Genomic DNA, 22,868 nt, shown 5'->3' with positions numbered 1-22,868 from the left:
TGTGCTGTGAATATCAGAGTAATATTTTGTTATCTGAGTCAACTGATGATTGTTGGAGCATGACAGCTAGTGGGAAAACAAATTCTAAAGACAGGTTGAGTCTGAATATATAATAGAATAAAGGCTGCTATAGGTGTGTATTATGGCTGAACAAAAGGCACAATTGCTTTAGTTAATGGTAGCAGAAGCTCTACATATGTAGGTGGCGTGATGTCTTGGGAATGGATTCATAGGCTCAAGCAGAGTGCTGTGAATCTTTCAAGGTCCCTGTTTTGTACTGGCTGTAGCTTGGCCCCTTCAAAAAACCTAGAGCGGGTACTGTGAGCAACAGTGTACTCCCAGGACACATCTTCAGGTCAAGTTTTATCCCCTCATGAATCAATGGGCTGTGTTCCAGGTTATAGATCCATATGATGCTCAGTGGTCAGAGAGTAGTCCTAGGTAAAACCGTGAGGGGACAAGGTATTGTGGCACACAAGAACAGCTCACGCTGCTGAGGGACCTTACAAGCAACACAAAATTAAATCTATAACTTGGAAACTACAGCTAAGGAGCTCCTGACTATTTGTTTAGGTGTTAAAATACCTGTGGGATTGGGGTGCTGCAAGGATGGCAAAGTAAGGTTTCTCAGGGGCAGGCTGGTGTGCGGGGCAGTGGTAGCTGTTGCACTGGGGGGTGGGGCAGAAGAGCAATTTTAAGAAGTCTAACAACAAACTATTTGATCCTTGCAATATGAGCAATATGAGAAGAGTAATGCATGGCCTTCTGTAAAAGCAAAAATATCATAATTTGTAACCTTACAAGCAGCAGTCTCATTGAAGGGAAATAACAGATAGAAATCTGGGGGTTTTATTTATTTTACATACTTTAGAATGAGAGCTAGTTTCTACATTTATTCATCTTTGGGATGACATACAGCTCTCTGAGTAAGCCACACATAAGTTTCACAGACTGTGGTGGTCTGTTTTAGGTTTTTTTTAGAGCTATCAAGTAAATCCAGAGACAAGCAGATAATATACTCAGCTTGAAAATTTTAAGCATGGAGATATGAAAGACATTTCTTTCTGTGCTTTTGAAATGGAAAGATTAGTGGAAATGTCATGGTTTTGAATTCATGAAGCAATGTTTCCCTAATCTAGTACCAGAATAAATTGCCAGAGTACAGCACATTTCTTATGCATGAGAAGGCATGCTGAAATAGGTGCTATAAATATATATAGAAACCCTTATACATAATGTTCTGCATTACAAGGCTTATCTCCTAATTGTGTTACGCCTGTGATTAGCTTCTACAAAACAGCCCAGCATGAAACTTCAAAAATACTTGCTATAACAGGCTCTGCAGGAAGGGCCTGCCCAAGCATGGTGCTGCCCATTTATCTTGGCTGGGGATATGACCCATAGGTGTCTGGTGGTGCTGTATCCTTTGACTCCAGAGCAAGGAGGACCTAAAGGCTTGCTTTTGCTCCAGAAGAGGTCTCAGCAATGCCTACAAGATGCTTTCAGGTGAGGTGAGTGGCTATATCCATACTGCTTCTGTCATTCTTGGGTGATGCAGAAAATGCCAGATTTAGGAACAACGGGAGATAGAATTTGCATAAGCATGTCCTGTACATACAAATGTAAAAATATGTATATACACACACATGCCCTGCTGCACCTGAGCTGGAGGTTTCTGCCCCATCAGGTCTGGACACAAATCAGAATAAGTGACTTCTCAAAAACCTTAAAAAAATATTTAAACTAATGAGTTTACATCACGGAAGCAAGTGAGGGAGAAATCACTTAATGTGCTCTGCTGACAGATCTTCTGACCAGGAACACCACTGGGACAAATAAACTCTTATCCTTTAGAGCTGAGTACAGAAAAGGAAATGGTTGTCCCCACATCTTCCCAGAATGGTGTGATCTTTGTGCTTCCCTGTTCTGCAGAGGGAGTAAACTGGAAAATAGCTCTGCTTTCTTCTGAAGATGCTGTGGGAGCAGAGAAAGGAGGCTGCTCCCTGGTAAAGGGAGGTCTCAAGGTAAGTAGGAGATGAGGGACGTAAAGCAGGAGAAGCACAAAACCTGACAGAACAACATAGGATAACTCCCTACTACTGGCCTTGTAATGTGAACCCCATGGGCCCAGTAAGTGTGCCAAAAAATATTGCATGCTACTTTGAGGTTATATTACTTTTTTTTTATCCAGCAAAGACAAAATTCATGCTCTCTAGTCTGCGCTGAGATTTATAATAGTGGAGGATATTAGTACTTTTCTGATTACAGCACTCTGGCAAAAGGAGATTTCCATGCATCCCTCTTGCTGCTCGAAGGCTGACAGCCTGTGCTTATGCCTGCATGTATGTTATCAAGGGTTATTCATTTCTTTTGGATGCAAAACTAAAATTAGTGTCCCTTGGCTTTTTCCTAAATGAAAATGGCTTTTTAAATATGTAAGAATCAGAAATACTTTTTTTTGATACCTGGGTCTTTTCCTGAGTCTATTATTCACATGATCATTTGTCACTAGGCACAGCGGGCAGGAGGTTAATTGTAATTGCATGGTCATCTGGACCATTGTATGATTTGAAGCAGTGTTTCTCTGCTGTGTCGGGTCCAACAGTATATTATTTGAAAGTATTAGTGCCAGGTTGCTCTTTAAATCTGCCAGGGGGAACTGAGGAAGAAGTGATTTAAGCCTACAATTTAGTGCTCTCCTCTTGCTGTCTGCTTCAGGCCACTTTACTAGGGATTGCAGAGTGTGAGCAGAATTAAAATACAAAATTTTAAGATAAAATCAAATCCAATGTAGCAACTGAGAAGGCGGAACCCTTCATCATGGTAACTTAATACCATGTATCTTTGTTGACAGCTCCATGTATAAATCACTGATTATTCTAAACTATTCAGTTCTCCTCCAGGAAATCTAGACTTCTGCATTAAAGGCTGGCTATAAGGAATGAAAGCCTTGTGCCAATTCCCCACAGGTTTTATTAAGCTGCAGAGAAAACCCAAGGGTTTTTTTGCATTGTAAGTAAAGTGAGAGAGAGGTCAGCAATTTACCTACATCAGTGGAGACTACTGGGTTTACAGCCATAATTGTAAGCACTTTATGGCTTCAGTAATACATATTTTCTACCTCAGTGGAGCAGAAAGGTAAGGAGGACACTACTGGCTCTGCTTAGCTTAGATCTTTCATCACTTTATGTCAGAGATGATATACAGGAGTGCTGTGAAGGTGCAAAACTACTCAGGGATGTCTGTCACACAAACTTATTTCAAGCCCTCCCTTTTTTGGGGATGGCAGGTCATTTGCAGACCTGCCTGATATCTGGAGGTGTCTGGCCCAGCTGTGGATGTTGTGATTTGGTCCTGTTTCCAGGCTGAGCTGTAGGTTGATCTGTGTGTGGTAGTATGGTATGTGCCCTCCCCTAGCCATGGGATGAATACTTCTCCTGTCCATCAGACAGCACTCAGATGGTGTGAGCTGGGGAGTGGCTGGATGCTGGACTCATCCTGTGATCTGTCATATGTGTTGGACCATGAAAGCCGTGTGTTCAGCTGCATGGCCTTAGAGAAGAGAGGGCAGGAGGAAGATGCCTCTCTGTAGCCTGGTGTAGATTTGGCAAGAACAGCTGTCATGCATTCTGGAGGAGGAAGAGGCAAGCCCTTGCCTGATCGTGAAGCCTGTAGGCATGTGTTGTGGCTGATGCTGTGTAGAAGCACATTTTGAAAGGTAAGGTATGGTTAAAACCCCACTAATTGCTACTTCTTTTTTCTGAATTTTAACTAGATCACAGTTTCAGTTCAACCAGGCAGAAACACCAATTTAGTGTAGTGGTTTTGGTTCACTAATTTGAGATTTCCCAGCTGACACACCAATTTATGTCATCAGTTTAGCATTGGCCAAATAACCAGTGCACCCACTAGAATTATTTACTTATTTCCTGCTGTGAGATAGTATTAGGAGGAAGGCAAAACAGGCTCAAACTTAAAGGGTACAAGGAAAAGGTTTATTACTAGAAATGACAAGAAAAAAAATAAAAGTCAGAATAAAACTTTCAGGACACTTCTCCTTCCCCACAGCTTCTTTTCTTTCACACTGACAATGTACACAAACAAATCAGACAGTTTACCATGTCTGAAAAATAATCTTTTCGCCAATTTACTTGGGAGAGGAGACTTCAGTCTATGTAGATTTCTCCACAAGAAACAGTTTTCTCATGGCCTCAGTATCACAGTGAATCAGCTGCCCGGGGGGATGGAAATTTGATCACTGTGTAAAAATCCCTTCCTCAAAAAACAGTCTTCACGAATCATTATCAAGGACCATATCAATTTATGGGTCATGCTTTAAGGATTTTAACAGTTCAAACAAAAGCTCTCTTCATCTTTGAAAACAGAGTCGTTTCTGCTTCTATTCCCTGGGTGGTAGCAGGGATCTTCATCTCTCCTCTCTATTCAAACCTATGAGATCACAGCCATTTCAGCATTTGCTTACTTTAGCACAAATGCCTCTGCTCATATCTACAGTTAGAACATTTCATTTACCCCATAATGCATTTCTATGAGATATAGGGAAACAAAACTTTCTTCTCCACTGCTTAAAAAAAGAGAAATTTCAGTTGAAGAGTGAGGCATCTCCATCAATCACTTCCATCTGGGACCCTGACTACTTCTTTATGCATGACCGCGGTGTTTTCATGCTGTTTCTGTGCGTATCTTCATCTTGGTCCTTTTCTTTCACTCGGGAGAGAGAACAAAGTGTCTGCAAGTCTCATTCTGGACAGTGAAAGAGTCAGTGTCTTGCCCGGGCAGCAGCAGGAGCAGTTGGGGTGGAGTATTTCAGACCACGTTGCAGGCTGGGCCTAGATAGCAGGAGCCCAGCAAGAAATAATGGTGGATGCTCTGGCTGCATAACTGTTTTCTGGTGTTTGCTACCTTCAAGGCCAGCCCTCAGCCCTCATGCCAGGGGCACAGCAGGGCAGCCTCTGCGGGGTGGTGCTTCCATGCCTGGCATTTGGCCATCGCTGTATCAGAGCGGGATGGGGGGGGGGGGACAGAGGAACAGGGCCCAGCTGTTTCTCCCCATGGCCACGTGGGCGCCACGGTGGGGCGGCCCGATCACCCAAAGCCACTGCCAGCCGGTGGCAGGGTAGGTTTTAATGTCAGCTACATGTTCAGCCGAGCAGCGGGCTCCCTGGCAGGATGGGTGGGGGAAGCTAGGATCTTAGCAGCCCAACGAGCCGAGCCTCCCCCTTTCTATCGGGGGCTCCAGCCAAAAACGGGGCCCGGCGGGCTTCCCGACCCTGCGTCAGAGCCTGCCCGGCCCCCACTCAGGCTTGGCCCGCAGGCCGTGCGAGGCCTAGCCCCAGCCAGATTAGTTACCTTCTGAGAGGCCGGAAATGAAAGAGAGCTTCCCGGGGTTTTTGGTCTTTGCAGCTGTTTTTCACAAAGGCGCATAAACCTTCTCATTGGAGTAGCAATGTGTCAATACTGAAAATCAGACACCAGTTGGTCCTTGTAAGGTCCAAAGGAAGCTGCCCATGTCCTGACGGTAACTATTTCAGGAAATTTGTACAAACCACCACAGTTGCATATTCAGTCTTGCTTTTAAACCATGCTTGCAGAGATGCAGGAATCACCTGGGCTATCAGAATCCCTTTCTTATCTTTATACAGCAGCAAATGACCATGAATCTCTGAGCTCTTGTTACTGTCTTGTTTAATACTGCATTAATTCTCTGGTTACTGTATTGTTTAATACTGCATTCATTTTCTGTTGTTTTGTCTTTGTAGCTGTTTTGTACTCTGTTTCATTGTAACTAATTTGCTTACTTCTGGTCCAAAGTTCTTTGCAGGGAAAAACATGCAGAAGGATTTTAAGTGCCTATGTTATCCCTGGTGTTGGGGGTTGGTTCTTTCCCTTTACTCTCTGTGGAATTTTCCCCATTGTCATGCTAAGATACCTGTTGAATGGGGCCTGGTGACAAGGGGGAGGAGAGAGAGGAGGCAAACCCCGTGAGATTCAAACATCCAGAAGAGGAAGCGGAAGGCTGGGCCTCGGCCCATTTCCCCCGCAGAGTTCGGACGAGAAGGACGATCGCCGTCTGTGTCCCATCCCTGCCATCCCAGCGTCGGGATTCATCCTCACTGCTGTCGGACCCTGCACTGCTGCCTTCTCTCTGTAACCTGCCACCATCCAGCACTCTGCTGAGCACCAGGACCCACACCGTGAGCGGAGAGCTCTCTCTCCATCTCTCTCTCCCCCTGGGACAGCTCTGCCATCACCCCCAGCCCTCCTGCAGCTCTGCGGGACCTGCCCGCCCCCAGCACCGGGAACTGCAGCTCAGGGAAAAGGTGCCTGCAGCCAAAAAACACTGGGACTGAGTTACTGTTCTGTTTGTGGGTAATTTCATAGCTGTTGTTGTTCTTGTTTGTCTTGTTAGATATACTAGTAAAGAACTGTTATTCCTACCCCCATAACTTTGCCTGAGAGCTCTCTTAATTTCAAAATCATCAAAATCTGTAGGAAGGAAGGATCACATTTTTCAGTCCAAAGGGAAGCTTCTGCTTTCCTTAGCAAACGCTTGTCTTTCAAACCAAGACACCTGGAAGAGACAGCTTTGTCACCTTCTGTTTCTTTCCTCAGGCTGGAAAAAGGCAGACTTGGAAAGCAGAGTTTCCTGTTTAGATTTATTCTTAAATCTAATCCCTCTCAAGCAAATGAAAGCATCCTTTTTTGTCTCTCTTTTTAAAAAATAATTATGACTCACCAAAAATCTTTCTGTGAATGAGTGTACAGTGATCCTATGCCTTCTCAAGCTCTTGCCTTTTGTCTTCTTTCTCTTCTAACATCTATTTATGTTATTCTTGGCTGCCTTTCTTGAGGGAGCTATTGATTAAAGTATGCAAACTGTCTCAGATCCTGCAAATCAAGCTGCTCTTTTTTTTTTTTTTTAAGTTGTTCAGTATGTGAAAAGCATCCATTTTTGCACTGCAGTGCAGCTTTACCCAGATACCTGGTCTCTCCATTTCTTTTTTTTTTCCTTTGCCCTCCTGTCCTGTTAAATGGATATCTTGTCAAATCCTATTTGTACAGACTGACAGCTATAGAGGTCCTGGAGAAAAAGCCAGATTCCTGCACATACACTCTAACAAACAGAATCAAAATGTCAAGACACAAATGAAATGTATCACTGTGCTTCTCTGTCAGATTTTGCTAGTATCTGGCTAAACTTGACAGAGGAACATCTGCAGCAAGTTATCCTGTTTTTATTAGCAGTTGTCTCACATATTTATATGTGGTTATGTGAATATAGAGACTGCTGGTGAAAAAGCTTTCACTTACTTCTTCACAGGATTAAATGCTCCCACTTCTTTATGCCAAATACAGTCAGGGTAGTGAAGTCACTTTCAAATAGCACAGCAATTAATAAAGAAAGAAAAAAATAATTTCACAGTCTGTTGTTAAATTAGCAATTCTTTAGAGTGTCTGGAGTTTCTGAGAGAATTAATGTGCAACCAGAAGCTTTGGGCAGCCTTGGTGCATATCATTTACCCAACAGCTGTAAGAGCCAAATGCAGAGACAAGGAGTGGTGCTTGATTGCAGGGGAAATACTGGAATTATCTGTCTAGTAATGATTTAGCACCCTTGTTCACAAATAATCAAGAAACATTTGGATTTAGATTACATCTCCCATTCTTTCAAGACAAATGTAGGAGAAACAGTGGCTAGAAAATGATGTCTTAAGTTACATGGGTAAAAAAAAAAGGCAGAGAGCAACATACATTTGAGCAGCCAGAAGAAAATATACAGTAAAAGTGCAATAAATTTCCCATGGATTGAAGGGGAGTATTTTTATAGCAGCTTTCTGCAATTGAATGCATCTACGTAAATAATGTAGTGACACATTTAATTGCAACTATTTATTTTTAAATTTGACTGGATGATGAGAGAATTTCTGCACAGACTAATGAACCTTATATTTTTACCACTTGCACAAATTTGAAAAAATTAAACTGTAAGTGGTATTTGGGGCAAATGTCAGAGACAAAGAAGTTCCTGGATGCTCTCTAGTGCACCAGAAAACAATCCAACATCCAAAAGTGCTTCCATATGGAATGGGTGCTAGATATTGGGGAGGCAAAGGGATGACACGGAGGAAAATAATTACCAGTCCATACCTGAGTCCGGAAACTCACATTTGGTCTTTCAGTGCAAAGTGTACCTCTTCAAATAAAATAATTGATACCAGATGTTTTACATTTGCCTTCTGCTGGCTTTTCTGGTGGTATTCTCATTTTCCGTCTTTCTTCTCAAAAAGGCTAGTCACCTCTTTTTCCCTCTCAGGTGTTCTTGGGCCTTCTCTTCCTCATGGTAAGATTGATTCTTCATATTCTTATGCAGTGTCTACATTTCAGGGGTACTGAGAGGACAGCAAATTCCTCTACCACCCTTACCTGCTGGGTATCATAGGAGAGGTGCTGCAGCACTTGAGAAGGCTTTGAAAACAAGGTGTGGAATTGGAGCTAGCAGTGAGGAGTGGCAAGCTGTTGAGGGCAGTTGTGCATGAGACATAAGGAGGTTGCAATCTTTTTTTCTTTCAAGTCACAGGTATGCCAAACCAAGGGTGCAGTGCCCTTGAGCCTATGCCAACTGCTCCCTTTTCTCCCCTCTTGTTGCCTTCCAGTCTTCCCTTGAAGAAATTTAACATTAATGGTTTCTGTAAAGCAGAAGGTTTGGTTTGTTGTTTTTTTTTTTTTCCCAGGATGCCTTAGAAAGACTGTTCAAGTTGATCCAATGCAAGGGTGCAGAGATACTGCAAAAATTAAAAATAAAGGCAGTGCTGGGTTTCCAGGGTAAACAAGGTCATAAAGGCAATGCTTATTTCTTTAGATATGGCTGGAGAGCCATGTGAGCTACATGTGAGCAACAGTATTCCTTTATAATAGTTTGAGAATTAAATCTCCTTAAATCAAGCAGCTCACAACCTTAAACAAAGAGCCTGTGAGAATGCCAGCATTGCTGCTGCAAAGCGTGCTTCAGGCTAGTACTTTATGCTATGGGGAAACAGATTTGGTAGGCAGGACATCAAGGTAAGGCTTCATGTACTAAGAGGGAAGGCAGTTTGCTTTGCTTTACTTTTTGCTTCGTATGTGAATTTCTGGAACAGTTGCATATGTCAAACAGCCATTTCTGGGAGAAGAGACAGAGAACAGGGTTGTTAGCAGGATGTCTCCTCCCAATAGATGTTTTTGTCTCAGAAAAGTAGTGTTTCTATGCAAAGTAATGTTTATGTTATATGGAAAGTAATGTTTATACATCTGATAAAACATTTTCTTGGGATATAACTGTGGGGTTTTTTTCCTCTGGGCTTTTGCAGTTTTTTTCTGACTGGGCTGGAGTCATGGCAGTTCTAGCTAGTTCATAGCAAGATGACCCAGCTCCACCATCCAAAAGCCATGAGGCTCCCTGCCCAAATAGTGTTGAGATTGGCTTCAAAACCAGGAGGTTTGAAAGTGTCAAGTCACATTTTTTTATCTTGTGTTTGAGCATTTTTTATATACAGCAAGATTTCCCCCAGAAACAGGAGAGGTAGTACTGTAGTAATGAAATAAATTCTCTGATGGATTGCAACACAGAAGAAAAGCTCCCAAATGTCAGGCTGGCATGGGAAGAGGTTGCCCTCTGTTGAGCTTTTTCCTAAAGAGAAGCTGTTTGATGGAGTTACTTGGCAAGGCAGATGATGTAAAGTGTTCCAGTGTTCATCTGACCCAAAGGTGTAGTTAAATCAATTTAACAAATAATCGCAGTATTTTTATGTCTGGTTAATTAAACTGAAATGATGAAGCATTCTATCTGCATATTTTAACTTCTAGATATTTCAGTACTTGGTTGTGTGCTTAGAGCTTGCTCAGCTTTCCTGGTTAAATTTCTCAGGGTATTAATATTTGGCATGTCTTCCTTGCACACAATCCTTGATTTGTGGCCTTCTAACATGCCAAAGCATCTTGTGGTGTGCATGTGAGGGCAGAATTTAGCTCAGTGAGACTGGCGTTTCTAACTCCAACAAGTGTGCTCCAGTACAGAAACCCATGAGCTTCTTTGGAAGGAGGTATTACTGAAGGGAGGTATTCCCCAATAGATAAGTAAGTCTGTGTTTCTTTCTGTGCACCTCTCAACTGCCTGTCCACGGGAAAATTGGCTAGGATCACCTGTATACCTTAAATTTGAAATTACAACAAAATACCCCAACAAAAACCACACTCCACGAAACATCACTTCCCCAGGATCATTGTTCTCTGCATAAACCCATTTAGCACACTTAGTTCTGTCAACTCTGGATAAATACTTCCTCTCTGTTTTTGGTCGGGACTGTAAAGATCCATTTCCATCGCCCTCTGATGGAATTTGTATGGATGTGTCTGGAATGACATATGTTCAGCTATAAATTTCAGAGGAACAATTTTAAAAGAAATTGTCTACAGCCAGTCCTACCGAATTTACCTCTTGAGAGAGATGATCATAAAGCTAGAAGCTAACAAGCCCTTAAACATTTGACTGCAGCTTTGAAAGGATCCTTTGGAGTAGGTGCTAGCATCACTGAAGATTGGTGGGATGCTGCCTATTTTGGATCAGATAGTCAGTAGAAGAAAGACTGATTTTATACCAGCAGGAAATCTTGTACACATGAAGGAAGTTAAGCAAGGTAGAGCCAATTGGAGGGAAATATTTTGAGAATTTTTAATTCTATTTACTGTCTGCATATATACAGTTCATTAGTTCAGGCTAAAACCTTAAAATGTTGGTAAACACACATGGCATAAATCATCAAAATAAATCCTCCCAATCATCATATTTCTTACCCTCAATGGATTGCAGTTGTCCAAACCACATCATAATTAAAGAATGTTTCTTTCTTTGCCTCTTGGGCTCCAGATCCCTATGGCAGAACTCAACCAAAAGACTGTAACCCTTTCATTGAAGTATTGTGCTGGCAAATGTATAGCTTTGAAGAGCCCTATTTTTCCAGGAGATTTTGCCAACTGATCTTTGCATGGCTGTCTATAATAGGTGTGTACAGATGGACAACGGGGTTTTGGCTTAGTCATTTTTAGGTTTATCCTGTCCCCCAGCTGCCATTAGGGACGATGCTTGTTGTTGCTGTTCAGTCAATGCTGCTGTCGAACTCCTCAGAGTTCTGTGGCTTGTCTATCATCCTCCCCTCTCTTAGCACGACAACGTAGCTTGAATGTTAACTCGCGGTTCGCATAACAAAGGATAACCCAGGTGGCGTTTTTGTGTGCAGAAACCCCCAAAATAGACTCCTGTGCCTCTTGGATTATGTGTGAAGCCGGGCACTTAAATTATGTTTACGAGTGTGCTGGAAACAAATGTGTCTCCGCTGGCTTCTGTGTCTTAGATTGTTTTTTGCCTTTAGGTTCAGCATTGTAAATCACGGCTTCCTCTGTTTAAGGGAGTAAAATTATTTCAGTTCGTCTTCATTAAAAAAGCAAAGACAGTAATTTAGGAGTAATTTAAGTGCATCTTTGCACAGATCTCAGAGAGCAAAGTGAAGATACACAGCTATATTTTTATACAGATATATACACAGAGATCTGTGAAGATAAATTATTTATAAATATAATAGGCAGAAAAGTTATAGCAACAGGATGTGAACTTCCTTTTTTTATTGTAAGCCAGATAGTTGGGGTTCAGTGAGATCAGCCTCGATTTGTCCCTTGTAGCCAGAGAGCAAAGAAGACTGCAGGTGCTGCCTGTGCTGAGAGCTGAAGGAGCCCTTGTACATGCTTGCAAGAGGATGCAGCTGCTGGTCACAGAAATTTTGGGTTTGCTAAGAAATGACACTTCACCTTAAGTGCTTTCTCTAGAAATGTACCAGTTTCTCTCAGGGTTTTTTTTTTTTTTGGACAGGAAAGTTTGGAAAAAAAGGAAGACCCCACAAAACCAAAGCACAGCCATCTAGCCCTGCAATTTACACAGCCTGAGGGAGGAAACCTGCACAGTGCTAAATGCTTTTGTAAAATCGGTTTCCCCTAAGAGCATTTATTTTCCATAGCTTGCTTTCCTTCAATCAAACACAATCAATCCCAAAATCAAACCCAAATGATAGTGTGAGTTTGCATATATGCCCGGATAAATCTGTTGCCCTGCTTCTCTATCACACTGCTGAGAGTTTAGGCTTGACTAAGGTTTTTCTTCATTGATTGCTTTAAAGTCTTCTTTAGAGGGAAGTCAGAATGTGCAGAAATATAGCCCATTAAGATACTAATGTAAGCACAAGAGTTTTCAAATGTGTTGTGTTCTAGGTATTTTTATGTCCTGAAAATGTAGTTTGCTTGGAAATTTGATGAATCTTTCAGAGTGATGCCATGTGATGTTTTATACGATTTAGAAGAAAGGCATTAATGTCATTAGTGGCACTTAATTCTTAGTTTTCTAGCAACTACGGTTATGTCATAAATTGTTGTGTGAAAATTTAGCGAGCCATGTGATAGAAAAAAGTGGTATTTCAGAGGAAGGAGCTGAAAGTACTAATTTATTTATATTCTAGTTTTTAAGATTGTTTTTATATTCAGAGCTAGAGCTGATTTCAATGCTAAGTGGAAATAATTCAGCCTGAGTTAGTGTGGGGTTGGGCAGGACAACATCAAAAGACAGTGTTTTCTTAGAACAAAAGAAAAAAAGCTTAAAATAATATTTCCCATTTGATGTGCATGAATTGGTTTAGATCCAAGCTAGGGGCCAGGTCTTCCTTTTCAAAGTGCAGAGCCTGTAGATGCCTCACTTGTCCAGAAAGCTCCAGGACATCATTTAAAAGGACCTTTAGCAGGTCTTGGACTGCAGGATTGGGTGCTGGACTTCCTGAAAGATGCTGGCAAGTCTACTGTAATGAAGTGAACCAGCAGCTTCAAATTACAGTGTTTTATTAGTGGGCATTTATTTAATTCCCTTGAAATCCCAGGGCATGCTACAGGAAGCAACACAGCAGCATTGCAGATAGAAGAGACCAAGCCTAAAAGAGATATAATTGGGGAATTTTACACATTTTCCTGTAGCTTTGTAGCTTTGGCAGCAATTTCAGTGTCAGCCTGCCGTTCTGGAAAGCTTATAGACATGGCTGGATTAGCTCTTGGGAGCCCGCTTGTAAATTCTGCAGAAAGATGCTTGGGGGGGGCTGCTGTAGTTCTTGAAATACTTTTTAGAAGAACTTGGAGTTCATATGTTTATGCTTGTTGGGAGACACAAAGACAGTCTGTTGTGGTTTTCTGTTTAATTTTTTCTTGTTAGTAAGAGTGTGTCAGGAGCACAAGCTGAGGCTTGGAGCCTCTCAGCATTTTAATTCATTCCACAATGTAAAGACTTTACCTTGCTAAACCCTTTTATAGCTTTTGGACACATCTAAGAGGCAGCAGCACCCTCTTCTCAGTGCAAACACTTAAAGGCATGGCAGCTCAGAGAAGAGGGGTTGATTTATTTGTAGTTTGTTTTTTTGCTCAGATCCTTCAAATCTCAAGGCATATTCCCTTCACCGGAGCAGTGTGCTAGTGAAAGCAGAGCTGATGAGCTACAGAGGTGAAAACACACACACATACACACACACATCCCTCCATATCTGCTTGTGTTTCAGCTGAGAGCTGCATTATTGTGGACTATGGGTCTGTTCATGGAGCAGAGAGTTTTACACTGTGGTTACTTTTAAAAGCTGTGACAATTTGAGCTGTGTGTCCCTGTCTGAAGAAGTTGGCACTCTGAAAAGGTAAATGGGACTGAGGATGTGAAGGAGAAGTAAAGGAACTTTCCAAGCTGGAAACCTCTGGTTCAACTGGATAACCTGTAGTTCCATCGAGGGTAGCCATCCTTATCCTCATTAATTTTCATTAGATGTAGTTCTTTAGCTTTATTTATGAATTAGTGGCACTACCTTATGAGTTATACTTGTAGTTTATAATTAGTGTGGAGACTAATTTGATGCTCTGCAAGGGAGACAGTGTAATTCCTGTTTGAGTTTTATGTTCTGGGACATATGAAAGGTTACTTTACCAATCCTAAGCATTTAAGTACAGTGAGCTTATCCTCCCAGCATCACGAGAGTGTAAAGAGAATAATAACTTGGACATTTTTTATATCTCCTGGGATTTCGAGGCTTATAGGGCCATATTTCGTAGCTTCTCTCTCTACAGAGACAAAACTGGAATTACTGCTAATACTAATTATGGGATAAAGAGACCACTTGAGTATTCTACAAGCAGCTGGCTGACATTTCACATTATGCCTTGTTCCTGTGGGACACTTCAACTTCCTGGATATCTGCTAGAAACTCAGCACAGTGGAGAGGAGGCTGTCTAGGAGGTTCCTGGAGTGTGTGGATTATTAATTTCCTGACACACCTGGTGAGCGAGCCCACCAGGCACTGCCCTGCTAGACCTGCTGCTTATGAAGAGAGTAGGGCTGGTGGGAGATGTGGTGGTCAAAGGCCACCTTGGGCATTGTGACTGAGGAATTATAAAGTTTTCAATTCTTGGTCAAGTAAGGAAAGGGGTCTACAACACCTGCCTTGGACTTGCAGAGCACAGACTTTGGCCTGTTCAGGACACTGGTTCAGTCCTTAATAACAAATGGATCCAGGAAGGCTGGACATACTTTAGGAAGGAAATCATCTCCCTGACAGCTGGTGACAAGATGAAAGGAAAAGGCTTCAAGCTGCACCAGGTAAGATTCTGGTTGGTCATAAGGAAGAATTTCTTCACTGAAAGGGTTTTCAAGCATCAAAACAGGCTTCCCAGGGAAATGGTGGAGTCACCATCCCTAAGAGTGTTCAAGTAATGACTGGATGTGGCACTTGGTGCTATGGTTTAGTTGACATGGCAGTGTTCAAAGGCTGGGACTCTATGATCTTGGAGGTCTTTTCCAGCCTGAATGATTCTGTGATTCTGCAACAGCTGGGTGGTTTTACTGACATGGTCATGTGAGTATGGAAAACCTCAGATCTGGTCCTTGCTTCCAGCGTGTTTTGCCTTGGGTCAGTGTGCAGCAAAGGCATGGGACAGCTGGAGAAGAGAACAGCCCTGCCTATTGGCTGCAGTCTTCAGCCAAAGTTCAGGGAAGGGATTGTTACAGGGATGTAGCTGCAAATCATTTGATGTTAAGGCTTGCAGAAAGTAATCTGGCAAGTAGTCCCAGCTGTTTGATATTACTGGCTTGTCCTCCCCTCTTTTTGCTTTGTCTCCTCACTGGTACTCACTGTCTCTACTAGTGGTACAGCATATTTCAGCATGTTGTTCACAGAGGCCAGTTTTCATTGTAAGAGGACCGGTGGTTCTATTTCCATCTACCCACATTCCTTCCAGGAGCCAGTGTTTTTCAGCATGGCTCTTGTGGGCTCCCCTCTGCAAAGTATGAAGACAGTGTTTAATCCGACTGCTGTCAGTTTAAGGGATTGGCTCATGCCATTGCAATCCCAAGATGTTCTTGCTGCCATCCTTGCCCACAGCATCTCTCTCTGGCCCCTTTAAAGTGTACAGCAAGAGGCTGCAGAAATGTTCATGCTTTGTGCATGCCACATTTTGTGGTTGCTCTTAAAAACAAACAGAGTGAAATTGATTTGCTAATAATGGATGTGCTACTAACAGAAACACATCCCACTTGTACCTAACACTAGCAGGTTGTCTATGGCATATTTACTGTCTCTAAAAATAATATTTTTTTTCTAGAGACCAATTTAATTTAAAGACTATTTTCACACATCACTGGCTGTTAATCAGTTAAAGAGTTTTAATATTAAGAAGAAAGAAGCAGATCTCTTCAACAGCTTTAAACTTGATTTAATTTCTTTTCATATGGTTTGCAGCAGATTATGGGGAGTCTTAAGCTCATCTTATTTCTCCTGCTTTCCTATCCCCTTTAAAAGAGAGGTAGTACCATTATCTGTGTGACTGCACTGCCCTAGTTCTATGTATCATTTCAATAGGTGGTGAATTGGAAATACTGTGATGAAAATGTAAGACTAAAATAACATTCAATTAGGAATTAAACACCAGACAGCCATGTAATTTTAAATAAAGTCATGTATACTTCATGAAGAGATTATAAGATTGACTGTCAGAAGATGAATGGTAAGATGTGAGACCAGAACCCAAGATACATGCAAGTTAAGTTGGTTTTGGCCCAGTTCTGCTCTGAAACAAATTTGCAAAATGTCTGAGACATTGCCACCAGTGGCAGAAAATGGATAGGGTGCCAGCTCCAGCTTTTAGCTATTCAGCTCAGCCAAAGTGAGCTCAACCACCTACTGTGATACTTGCTTTGCAGTGTGGAAGCATAGGGTGCCCTTGGGTCGTTTTCATCTAAACAGGGCTCATTTCATCACAGCATCTCTGTCTGTTAAACGATTGCTGCTTGAACCATCTCACAGTGTGTCCTCGCCTTTGTGTTGTGCACAAAACAAACACAGGAAAGGATGCAGAGGGAAGTGCTGTCATAGATACAAGTTGTGCCTGAGACACCCATGCAGCTACATCTGCTTCTGTTCTTGAGCATGGTAGTGCAAGTGTGGTTTCCATCAGGACCTGCTGTTCATGAGAGCCTAGAAGACTGTGCTGGGGGAACCCTGCAAATCCCCCAAAGCTGCAGGTGTGTGGATTCAGCCAACACCATTCATGTGTCACTTCCTGCATTTAATTTGATTTTCTATACTCCGCATTTTGCATAACCTATCTCCCATCCCTGAATTCTTCCTTTATAACTGACACAGGCATATTTCACCTTGGTTCAGCAGGATGCTGCTCTGCTGTCTGTTTTGAGAACTCATGCTGAAATCTTCAGTTTAATGTAGTGCTCTTGTGTATTCCTCCTAATACTTTTTGAATAGAAATGGGACTTACCTGACCCATGAGAGCCTGCAGTTTATACAAAAATTAGTCTAGTTCAGTTTTATTTCACATCTCTCATTAAAACATGGGTTATTTGCCTTATGCATCTCTTGGCTCCATATTTATTCATGAAAACCACACATTCCTTTTGAGCGGAGCTACGTATCATACTATCATCAACAAGCTGCACCTCATTTAAAATCTGTCACGGAAAACTGACTTATTTTGCATTTGCTGCTTTGTACAAAATAGAAGCACAGTAAACTTTTGTGCTGTAATGATTTTCTGTCTGTCTTGATAGAACATAATGAGATAAATTCATGCCTTTTTTTGAGGGCTAATTATATTGAAGGCACTGCTGGCATTACATGTTGCACATTTTCATGCTTATATTTCCCCATCTCTGTTGTCTGCCTGTGCAAGGGTGTTTGATTTGGCTTTGAAAGACAAATTGTAGGCTTGAGAGGAACCATTTGGTGGTCTGCTATCACAGAAGACTTTCCAGACACTGTATAACAGTCCTTGCTGTAAGTAGGGCAGCATTTGAAGGTGATTGTAAAATAAATAAAAGAACTTGAGTATGTGCTGGAAATTGAGGGATGTGCCATAAAGCATGAGGGCAGCTTGTGGCATGTTTGCTAAAAGCCATCAAGAACAGATTCAGCCCTAGATCTGTTCACTGGTCCTGGTGTCTGGGCGCAAAGCAGAACAACTGTACCCTGCAGATAGATACCACAGCCTAGGAATGGAACGCTAGTTGGATGATGAGCAATTTTGAAAAATGGGTTTTTGACATGCAAATCCCTCCAGTCCAACCTGAGAACTTGTGGGAAGAAAGGGAAGTTGTACAATAGTGTGGGAGAATGCTTGGTTTGGGGAGGTAAAGGGGATGATCACCCCCTACAGCAGAGTGGAGAGGCTGCAGATCCATGATGGTGATCTGGCAGCCTGTGGTAGGCTTGCTTGGGACTTGCTTCAGGGCTGCATGGTGCCTGCTGTGAGAGGTGCATAATCTGGGAAAGGCTGTGGAGGTGGGGCCTGTTGGATTCTCTTGAATCCCACATTTGGATGCATGAGTGATCTTCATCACCAAAGACTTCTGTTCAGCTCTGAGAGCTGGGAATTGATGTGCAAGTGTCTCACCTTTGGTGAAGAAACTACTGACATAAAAGGGAAGATGCCAAGGGAGTTTCTCTGATACTGCAGGAAGCAGAGCCAAATTTAGAAGTAGTTGTCCTAGTTGATCCATCAGAGGAAAGGGATCACTAGTAAAAACCTATACTTTACCTATGGTGAAGATGAATTCTGTCATCACTTCCTGAGTTTTATCACATGCTGTGATTGTCTGGGACATTCCTTATGGGATAATATTAGTGCTTTTGCTGTGAACTCATTTTCTTTGCAAGTTAATTACAAATGGGAGAGTTTGAATGCAGATGGAAAGGCTCTGGGATTTCCAGGTAACTCCTTCAAGTCTCATATAAGATAATTAGTATCATAGTGGGCAGAAATATTTTAAAGCAATTCAGAAGGAAGAAAGGTAACAGCACTTTAGAGCTGCTTTAGCATGTCTCTGTTTGTGCTTTTTGAGACAAACAGAAAATCAACATTTCCTCCTTTTGCTAACAGTGCATTGGTAATTCTGTATATAATGGTACACAGTGCCAGCTAGGTTTTTTTCCTAAAAAATTACTTGCGAACCTGTGGCTGTCACTGCTTCTGACTGAGTGCACACAAGTGAAGTGCAGAGAGCTTTGCATAGGTGAAAAAGCACTTGTTTCAGGAGGATGGAAAGAAGATATTACTGTATTAATTTCAAACTGCTTAAAAAAATCCCAAGCTACCTAGAGCCATGGGTAAGAAAAGCTCTGGGTAAGCCGTTGTTAGAAAAAAAAGTAGCTCTCAGATCAAGTCCTTGTGCCTCGTCATGCCTATGCATTGGAGCTGGAAGAAATATCTTGTATGGTGAGCATGCCTGGTTCAGACCATACCCAGAACAGCCTGTCATATAGAGCATTTAAAATTCATCGCAGGTTTGCAGGGGGGAAGACTCTAGGGATGTAGCCTTATCACAATGTCTTAAAGATGTTGATCTTGAGATCCCCTCCACCACTGTGTTGCTATTTGCTTGCTGAGAAATTGATTTCTGAGTGTAGAACATCTGAAACAAAAAACATTAAATGCATTCTACCGTTTTTCCTAAAACTGAACGAAAAAAGTAAAAAATCACAGTAATGTTTTCTAAAGCAGAGCCCAGATGATGTTACCTCTAATGCATTCAACAAGGAAAATAAATACCCAGCAATGGCAGATGCTAGGCAAAAGAAATAATCAATAAATTCACATTCCTTTTGCATGCAGATATTTAAGTATGCACTATCTGTTAGTGGCATAGACTGTTTTAAAATATGCAAACTAAATAGCTTGTGAATATTTGTCTGTTTTATAGCTGAAGATATGGGATTTTTTTAAAGGAAATGTGAAGAGACTAATTTTATGATGGGAGAGCTTAGCCTGTGGTTCTTCTTTTCACAGTATGCAGACCTGGGTTCTTCAAAGCTTCACCCCACAGTCCATCCTGCAGCAAATGTCCCCCTCACAGCTACACATTTGATGAAGCTTCCACATCTTGCCTATGTGAAGAGCACTATTTTAGGAAGGAATCAGACCCACCTACAATGGCCTGTACAAGTAAGCATGTGCTTATAGGGTTGTTTTTAATCCTTTCAAGCTGTTCCTGTACTGTGACTAGACATTGTGATGCTAACTGATGTGATTTTTCAGGCTCTGCATTGTAGTCTGAATTAGTCTTCACACACTTGTAATGTCACTGTCTTTATCCACTATACTTCTGATTACACAACAAGAGACTTTTCAGTGCTTTTTGTTTTGAAAGCTGGTAACCAAGCCAGGAAGAGTTTGTGTAATGAGCAAATGTTCAATCTGTCCCCCTGCACTCCTGGGTGGACTCAGCCAGCAGCATGGCATCAGACATCCATGTCAGTGTGTGCATGGGTACCAGCGTGGGGCATGCATGCAGAATAAACAATGGGTAGTCCTTGCTAGCAATAGGCATGGCTAGAATCTCCATGGTCCTGCTTGGTGTCATCCTGTAGCTCATTTTCAATAAACAAGCTGGGACAGAGCCCTGTCTTTCCAACCTGCCTGGAGATGGTCACTCTTCTCAAAACTCTGTGGTGGAAAGTGCTTCTCCAAAACGTAGAACTTATTCCCTGGGTGTTGGGGGCATGCAGTAGAATAGGCACATTGGGGTACAGGAGTTTAGAGTGGAGTTGGTGTAATCAGAATCACTAATTTTACCCTTCTCTTTCCATCCATAAGCTGTCCTTTCAGCTGTACCTTGAAAGTCCCTTGTTCAGTTTCTGTTTCAGATACTTAAGGCCACAATTTCCATGCCTCCAGCTAGTCCTGCTGACTATAGCACAGATCTGAGCTGGGAATGCCATGCTCCAAATGTAATTTCTGTGGTGCAGAAATGGTTGAAAATTACTGAAATGGAGTTGAACTACTGGTTCAGGAGCAGTTGGGGCTTCCAACAAACTTAAGCAATGGAGGAAAAAGTAGGTTTATGATGCCATACATGTTCAGAGCTACTGGACTATGGTGCAGTGGTGACTTCCATAATGTAGGGAAGTACTTTGCATCATGTAGGGAAGTATTTTGTGTCATGTAGGGATAATAGCAGTTTTTGTGCCTTTCCCAGTTAATAAAGACATCCTTCCTAGCTTCCCAAGTTTGCACTTCAAAAACAGAAAGAAAAAGTCTGTACCTGTTGGAGACACACTCTCCCAAAAGAAATTTCCCTTGGCAGCTCTCTGCTTGCCCACAGGAGGCACTTGAAGCAGAATCAGGCCCCTTGAGCTCTGCCTTTGATTTTCACCAGGCAAAGGAGCATGGCTGTTGGAAGCTGCAGGGATGCAGCTGCAGGAAAGGAGAAGGCAGCCTTCAACAACACTGGAGTCACTGGTACTGTCAGATCAAAGAGGTCGGGGGGGAGTGGGGGGGGTGTTGAGTAATGCAAGCACATCCCAGTTTATTAAATAGGTATGCCAGAGTCTTTTGGAGCCATGGCCAGGGTGAGTTTTGGCATGAAAAACCTGATACCAGCATTTTCTGATGTTCATTATGGCCCTTGGCCTGACTTTAAAAACTCAGATAAACGTGGTCCAGCATGGTACTGGAAAACACACTGAGCTCTGGGAACACTCATAAAGCAGGTGTTTCTGTACAGACAGAACCAAAACAGCAACTGAGAGAGAGTTTTGCCAGACTCTGGTGTCCACTGTGCCTCCTACCTACCATCAGCGATGTTGCTCTCTGCCCTTCTCTGAAAGGAAGGGTGCACATCCAATCTGTCATGCTGGTGCATTAGAGCAGGGAAGGAGCTGCCATCCCAAAGGAAGATGTTTATGCATGCCTATGGCCTGAGCAGCATCGGCAGGGTTTAGAGAGCCACAAGCAAGTTAGGTGAACAACTCTTGTTAAAAACAAACTAAGTTCAGAAGCCTGTCTCTCCCAGGTTTCTAGCGCAGTTCAAACCCTGTAGTGAAGGCTGTAATTTCCAACTCTGCAAATGCCATGGGATTTTCTTTTTATGTTTGTTTGGGGGTTTTGTGCTTATTTGTTGGTGATGGATGTCTAACTTTGTTGACTTTTACTGTTTGGGTGGTTTTCTTTCAGGGTGGGTTTTACTTTTGTTTTGAGAGCTTACTGTAAGCTAGTTTAAAGTCCAGACATGGTACCTGAAGCTGTGTTAGGATATGGCTTGGCAGGGTACTAAGTCCTTCTGGGGCAGATGAGAAGTTTAATACGGATCAAGGCACAACTCAGGTTCTGTTTCCCACTGCAAACCCCAGAGCCACACTTGAGGACATTGCAGCACATTTGCTGGTATTCATGCCTACCACCCCAAAAGCAGGGTGGAATATCTGAGCCTTCTCCATGTGTGTCTGTCACCCTCACTTTATCCCATGCATCTTTTCTTAGGATTTTGTCCTAATACTGCTGTTTTTGTGCTGAAGGTGATGAGGAGTGCCCCATGTGCTGTGCTAGCTCAGCAGCAGGATTAGAAGATTTTGTCAGGGCTGTAAAGAGTAGGTAGTGACACTGGTGTTTCAACAAGAAATGCAGTTAATTTTAGAGAATGCATCAATGTCTCTTTTCAGGTCTACACCTGCAAAGTCCCCTTGCCACTCAGTATAGCTGTAAAATCACATTTTCCTAATTTAAAGTTAGTGTTTTTCAGTTCCAGGCCACATAAATCTCCCCACCACCATCACTGAAGAAAACTAGCTGCTATATCTAGCTAGTGACTAGCTATCACTTGCTCAGTTAAGTACAGGGCAAGGGAGGAATACTTTTCTGTTTCCAGATTATTAAGTATGTTTTATAAGTAGTGATTGGTAATTTTGAAACTAACAGTGCTGCAGTATAGTCTGAAATAATTAGTGTTCTCAGACAAAAAAAAAAAATTGTTCTGATGGACATTTGAGAATTCTCTTAATATTATTATGTATCTTCCAGGAAGAAATTGCATTTTATTTCTTCTTAACTGAGTAACCTAGCTTCAGTTCCTTGCACAACATCTCTTTAAAACTAAAACAGTTGGATCCTTTTTTCCTCATGTGTCTAACAAGTAGCCTTATTGTTGTTCAGAGCACATTGGGGAAATATTTGTAGTATTATGACACATGGGACAAATTGAAGACTTTATTGTATTTACTGTAATAGGATACTTGCAAAAAGTTTACAGTTAACTTTGAGTGTTTTCATACATATATTTTTATCTTGAGAGTAATTTCTCTCTTAGGTTATATTTTTAAAATATGCGTGTCAGTAAACAACAGGTTTGCTGTCCATCAAGAAAAATACCAATATCTTTGTTTTCAGAAAGTATTTGCCTGTTGTCAGAAAATTGTCGTGCAAAAGGGGTGAATTTTAGGGTATAAAGTAGCAAATTCAAAACTATA

At 42.0% G+C, this 22,868-nt stretch overlaps 1 protein-coding gene across 4 annotated transcripts in view; it reads left to right on the top strand.

Moving 5' to 3' along the window:
* Positions 1–22,868, top strand: part of EPHA5 (EPH receptor A5) — a 186,508-nt gene that overhangs the window by 84,097 nt on the left and 79,543 nt on the right. For all 4 annotated transcript variants that reach the window (XM_062492940.1, XM_062492936.1, XM_062492939.1 and 1 more), the window contains exon 3: positions 19,414–19,569. In XM_062492940.1, the coding sequence (XP_062348924.1) occupies positions 19,414–19,569 (156 nt within the window). The remainder of the gene's footprint in view (positions 1–19,413; positions 19,570–22,868) is intronic.

The sequence above is a fragment of the Cinclus cinclus genome, chromosome 5, assembly GCF_963662255.1.
Source record: "Cinclus cinclus chromosome 5, bCinCin1.1, whole genome shotgun sequence".
Lineage (NCBI taxonomy): Eukaryota > Metazoa > Chordata > Aves > Passeriformes > Cinclidae > Cinclus > Cinclus cinclus.
The sequence above is the reverse complement of the archived record's forward strand: the minus strand, read 5'-3'. Positions and strand labels throughout refer to the sequence as shown.